The 6,596-nt window shown below is 38.8% G+C and overlaps 1 protein-coding gene across 1 annotated transcript; it reads left to right on the forward strand.

The window, feature by feature from the left end:
* Window positions 1–319: 319 nt before the first annotated feature.
* LOC125247165 lies at window positions 320–2,952 on the forward strand. The gene is made up of 2 exons (XM_048158383.1): window positions 320–665; window positions 1,410–2,952. Exons 1-2 carry the CDS (start codon window positions 381–383, stop codon window positions 2,859–2,861), a joined length of 1,737 nt encoding a protein of 578 aa, XP_048014340.1. The 5' UTR covers window positions 320–380; the 3' UTR covers window positions 2,862–2,952.
* The last annotated feature ends 3,644 nt before the right edge of the window (window positions 2,953–6,596 follow it).

Genomic DNA, 6,596 nt, shown 5'->3' on the forward strand with positions numbered 1-6,596 from the left:
GCAATCCATAGTATGGGATCATGGGAAAATAGTTATAATGTGTCAACATGAAAATTTTATCACAGTCTCAATGTCTCAACACAGGAGGAGGACATTTAATTTATTTTAGTTAGGTAGGTTGCAGTGAAAAAGTAGAGAAATTTTCTTTTCATTATTAGCCAACTATGGTCGTTATCAGCACAGTTCAAAGTCAAGGTTAGTATACATGTGAAAGCTCAAAAAATTAGTCCCATAAGCATGATGAAGCGAATTTTCCATCTTATTCCTCATTTCTGCTCATTTGTTAGTTTCAGTCACACCCAACAGCATCTCTGATTGTGTTTCTAAAGCTGCCGCTCTTCTGCTGTCTCTGTTCTACCACACAAGAGCAGCTTCACACCATGTTTGTTCAGGCTCTGCTCATCTGTATTGTGCTGAGAGCACTTGGTGCTCAGGCAAGAGTAGCCGATGACTTTGAGTGTAAAGAATTTTTCTACAAAAAGACAGAACCAGGGGGAATGGATCAGAATGCCAAGAAAATCTGTCAGCATATGGAAAGCTTTGGCTCGTTTTATGCTACACTGTACTCGGTTCATCACAGGATTCCTCTCTACAGCGCCTACAAATTTGACCCACAATGCTCTGACGACAGAGGAAGGATAAACGTCTGGCATTTAGAGCCACAGGTAACCATGTGCTTCACTGTCTAACAAAAGACGTTCATTTGCAGTTTAAGCTCTGCATTCTATTGTTTTGTCATTACAAATAATATATAAAATACATTCGATGATGGTTTATGGAATGTTATTATAGCCTACTGTACTATAAACATTTGGTAACACTTATATAAACTATTAATTATGACTTTTCCCTCAATAAACTCCTAATTTACTGCTTATTAATAGTTAGTAAGGTTGTTGTTAAGTTTAGGTATTGGGTAGGATTAAGAATGTAGAATAAGGTCATGCAGAATAAGGCATTAATATGTGCTTAATAATTACTAATATATAGCCAATATTCTAGTAATATGCATGCTAATAAGCAACTAGTTAAAAGACCCTAAAATAAAATGTTACCAAACATTCAAATATGTCCACTGAGAAACAATGTAAGACAATACATTTGATACAGTAGTTGTTAACAAAATACAGCTGTTCATTTTTTGTTCATAGCTTTTGATGTTAATATTGTAGTAGTAAATGTTGAAATTAACATTAATAAAGATTAATACATGCTGAAGAAGTGAGCACTATTACTTACTAATTCATTTATCAGAGTTACTTGTTAGTTAATAGTAGTTACTAGAGGGTTAATAATGCATTACTCATTTGTTCCTGTGTAGTTATTCATTAATGACGGAACAGTAAACGTATTTTCTCACAAATATTAAAACATCAAACTAACCATCTAGCATAATATTTCTTCTGTAGATTTCCGAACCTCAAGGGCATGGGCTATACTATATGGTCCGTGAGACTGAAGATAATAAATACACTTATAAAGGAAATCAAGCCATCAGCGATGACTACAGCGACACCGGATACGATCGCGGACACCTGTACCCGAACAGCTTCCAGTGCGGTGAAGGCCGTACGGCAACAAATACACTGACCAACGCAGCACCTATGGACGCGTGTTTCAAACGTAACAAATGGGGAAAGTGGGAGAAAAATTTGAGGAGTTTTTTAAGAGACATGCTTAAAAGTGACGGTGGTGCTGCTACAGCCTTCATTGTCACAGGTACAGTACCCAATGCGAATCTACGGATACCACAAAGAGAAGTCTCTGACGACCCTGAAAGAGTGACGGTGCCCTCTCACATCTGGACAGCTGTCTGTTATGAACACTCAGATGACACAAAGTCTTTCTCCTTCGGCTATATAGGGGAAAACAAGCCGGAAGGTGACATAAGCCTGATGAGCGTCTCAGACCTGAACAGACAAATACAAAATCTCTATCGTCAGCCCTCAGAAATTAACGTTTTTGTGGATGATTGTTTTGGTGACAATAATAATAAATTAGAGAAGGTTAAGGCCAAATTTCAGACATTAATCAATCTACCAGTGAACCAAGGAGTCCAAATGATCTCAGCCATACAAAACACGTATCTCGCAGTAAAAAGCACCATCGGCAGTGATGGCATATCTGAAAAGAAAGTCAAGGGTGAGATGACATTAAAATTAGCCTTTGACAGCATGAGCACTTACCACAATGTAGCAGAGGATCTGAAGGTTTCTGTAGGAAGTGCTTGTCTTATAACACTAGTAAGGGACGTATCAGGGGTGTCAGATGCTGTCGAATGCCTGCTGGTCCCAGAGAAGCAAAAGACTGCAGCTGATGGATCACGGTGCTTGAGCGTCTCAGAATCTAGTGACGGCTGTCAGTGCAACACAGCAGGAGGAGAAATTAAGCCCTGCTGCTCCACTCCCTGCCTGTTCCAGGACAAACTCCATTCCTACAGGTGTTACTCAGGCCAGACGCTGATCAAGTGCTCACCCCGGTACTCCCTCATCACGTATACAGGAGAGAGATGCAAGGATGATCACCCATGTGCCACATACGGTCAGGACTACTACTGGTGTAGTACCATCGATGGCAGCTGGGGCTACTGCAGCCCTCCGCTGTGGACGAGTAAAGCTATAAACGGGAAGTACTGCCGCAGTGACCACGCCTGTGCCACATATGGTTCTGGATATATGTGGTGCTATACGGATAAACAAGGAAATTATGACTACTGCTGTACTTCTGATGACTGCTACTCAGCTCAGAATGGCCAAACCTGCCGGTCTAATCACAAGTGTGGCTACCATGATAAAAATTACCTGTGGTGCTACACGGATTATGACGACAACTGGGATTACTGTTGCAAATCATGTCAGTGATAGTTGGTTTACAATGTGTGGTATGATTATGACTAAAGCAGAACTTGGCAAATTTGATTGAGATTGTACTATGAGCTCTTACTAACTACAAACTGTCTAACATAAAAAATAAAAAATGTGCTTCTAAAATTAAAAGCAGCTTAAAATATATTTTTTCCCTGAGTATATGTATGCAAAAACAAAAAGCTCAATAAAAACATCTATGAATCTATAATGTGTTCTCACATTTTTACACTCCTCAGCAGATGACATTCATCCCAAGGAATGTTAATTCAAGTTCACATTGTGCAGATATTTGTGTTGTGCTTTCCTCAAAACCTGTAGATTCAGAGCAGCTGTAGGAAGTTGTATTGAAACAGAAACTGTACAGTGTCTAACGTCTTTAAAGGCCCTTTTAGGCCTGTAACTGATGATAATTTTGATGATCAATTAATCTATCAATTATTTTTATGATTATCAATTAATCTAGCAATTATATGTATGATTACTCTATTATTTTCTGATAAGATGATAATCCTTGCCAATAACTAATAAGCATAACTTCTGCCTTTAAACTTTCAAAGATTCATTAAAACATTTTGTCATTAAATAATTTTACTAGTATAAAATCCCAACACAAAAAAAGTGGATAACACTTTACGGTATAAGGGTACGTGAATTATCATGAATTCATGCATTATTACAGAGCATCCAGGAAAGTGTTCACAGCGCTTCACTTTTCCCACATTTTATGTTACAGCTTTATTCCAAAAGGGATTAAATTCATTATTGATCTCAAAATTCAACAAACAATACCCCATAATGACAACATGAAAGAAGTTTGTTTGAAATCTTTGCAAATGTATTAAAAATAAAACAAAAAAATCACGTACATATTCACAGCCTTTGCTCAATACTTTGTTGAAGCACCTTTGGCATCAGTTACAGCCTCAAGTCAGTACTTTTTAATTTAGTATTTAGTATTTTAGTTCATACAATAATAAAATTCATTCAATCACCATGAGTTTTGTGATGTTATTGGCCATAAATACGACACATTGACTGCTGTAATACTGAGGCTGTTTGTAGTTGTGGTGGAGCCTATTTGGGGAAAAAATCCTGGCCATTTTTTATTCCTGACATCGCTGGATGGCCGCAGAGGAGATCGCTGAATCAGCTTGCTTGCTAAACGTCGTCAGATCCGCTGCGAGGCTCGTTCGAGAAGAAGTGAGTGGAGTGTTTTCAGTCTTCTTCGGGCAGCGAGACAATCTGCGCTGAAGGAGATTCTGATCTGATGCTGTGTGACTGATATAGGCAGTCAGCCCCGCCCCTTTTGACAGACTGAAACGCTATTTGTCTGCACTTGCACAGACGTGAACCAATCAGGCTTCAGGATTCTGAGAAATCCTCAGTTTTCCCCTTAAAGGGTTAGTTCACCCAAAAATGAAAATTCTGTCATTTATTACTCACCCTCATGCCGTTCCACACCCGTAAGACCTTCGTTCATCTTCAGAACACAAATTAAGATATTTTTGATGAAATCCGATGGCTCAGTGAGGCCTCCATAGCCAGCAATGACATTTCCTCTCTCAAGATCCATTAATGTACTAAAAACATATTTAAATCAGTTCATGTGAGTACAGTGGTTCAATATTAATATTATAAAGTGACGAGAATATTTTTGGTGCACCAAAAAAAACCAAAATAACGACTTATTATAGCGATGGCCGATTTCAAAACACTGCTTCAGGAGGATTCGGAGCGTTATGAATCAGCGTATCGAATCATGATTCGGAGCGCCGAAGTCACGTGATTTCAGCCGTTGGCAGTTTGACACGCGATCTGAATCATGATTCAATATACTGATTCATTTGTGCTCCGAATCTTCCTGAAGCAGTGTTTTGAAATCGGCCATCACTAAATAAGTCTTTATTTTGTTTTTTTTGACACACCAAAAATATTCTCATGGCTTTATAATATTAATATTGAACCACTGTACTCACATGAACTGCTTTAAATATGTTTTTAGTACATTAATGGATCTTGAGAGAGGAAATGTCATTGCTTCCAATGCAGGCCTCACGGAGCCATCGGATTTCATCAAAAATATCTTAATTTGTATTCTGAACAGTGGAACGACATGAGGGTAAGTAACAAATGACAGAATTTTCATTTTTGGGTGAACTAACCCTTTAAGCATCAGCATATCTGAAGCAATGCGAGTGAACCGTATCGAAAAGGAAAGAGAGAAAAAGTAAATGGTAAAATTATTTCAACAATATATTTTACAGTAAAATACATACATAAATACAATAACAAGATCTGAACAAGAACAAGAAATCTGTGATTTCTGGCTGCATATCGAGAATATTCTTCCCTGGCGGCTCTTTTATGCCTCCTATATGCATTGTGCCCAATGAAATATTCAAATCTTCAAATCTGGACCCAATTTTTGCGGCATTTTGGTCTTCATAATACTCCCCTGTTATCCCCAATCCATTCTTACCCGTTGCTTCACCCCTCCATCTTGGACAGTGCTTGCGCCTCCTGGAAGGACCTTGGGTTGGTTTCTATTGCTGACCTTTACATCGATGGTGTTTTTGCCTCTTTTGAACAGTTGACTGCTCAGTTTAATATTTCCCAAAAAAACCCATTTTTTTCAGATATTTACAAATTTGAGATTTTGTACGAAAAAAAACTTTCCAAATGCGCCTCTCCCTTCAGATTTGGACACCATTCTGAGTGTGGATTCTTGTACTAAAGGGTCAATTTGTAAGTTAGTGAATATAATTATTCATTTGCAATTTTCATCTGATAATTTACGCTTTGTCTGGTCCCAGGACATCAGTACTGATATTAACGAGGAGACATGAGGGCAGTCCTGAACAGGGTTTACTCCTCATCTCTCTGCGCACATCACAGGCTCATACAGTGCAAGGTGTTGCATAGAGTCCACTGGTCTGAGACCAGGTTAGCATGCATTAACCCGTCTATTGACTCGGAGTGTGACAGGTGTAATTCGGGTTCAGCCACTTTAATTCACATGTTCTGGTCCTGCCCTGTCTTCCTTTTGGAGGCAAATTTTTGTCTCATTGTCAGCCATTACCTCTGCAGATATTCTACTTTGTCCAGTCATTTCAGTTATTTGGGGTTCTTTGCCTTTGCACTTTTCAGATTTTGTAGCCTTTCTGACTCTTTTAGCTAGGCGTTTAATTCTATTGAATGGGAAAAGCCCTCACCCTCCATCTTACACTCGCTGGATAAGAGATGTTCTTTATTTGATGAAACTAGAGAAAATGAGGTACTCTCTTCACCGGCCTAGCACCATTTCCATCAAGCTTTGGCAACCCCTTCATGAACATATCAAAACTCTCCAGCTTGACCCTGCTCTTTGTGTTTGATCCCCTTTCCCCACATCTATCACCAGTCTAGGTGAAAACATGCTTACAGTGTATCACACAAACATCTGGAAGGAAATGACATGAATACAGTGTGCATTAGGCAGAATTTACAGGCCTCTTGAGATTCACACCTCTGGTGTCTTGAATATAGTAAAACTGTATCGTGTGGTCAGTCTCTGTTAGCCGAACTCTTAAACCTGTCCAATCATAACCACCTCTAATGCTTTTACAAGGCATGCAGCTCACTTATCACCGTTATTCTCTACTCAAATCAGTTATAAGCACCAAACAGAGCTTCCAAATCTGATCTTTATTATCAACTTAACTTTATCATCATTTGATCATTCTCCTCTGA

This window comes from Megalobrama amblycephala, linkage group LG15 (assembly GCF_018812025.1).
Source record: "Megalobrama amblycephala isolate DHTTF-2021 linkage group LG15, ASM1881202v1, whole genome shotgun sequence".
Lineage (NCBI taxonomy): Eukaryota > Metazoa > Chordata > Actinopteri > Cypriniformes > Xenocyprididae > Megalobrama > Megalobrama amblycephala.

Coding starts and splice junctions, on each gene's coding strand:
- LOC125247165 (XM_048158383.1), top strand. CDS start 381: ATGTTTGTTCAGGCTCTGCTCATCTGTATTGTGCTGAGAGCACTTGGT. Junction 666..1,409: donor TCTGGCATTTAGAGCCACAG/GTAACCATGTGC, acceptor TTTCTTCTGTAG/ATTTCCGAACCTCAAGGGCA.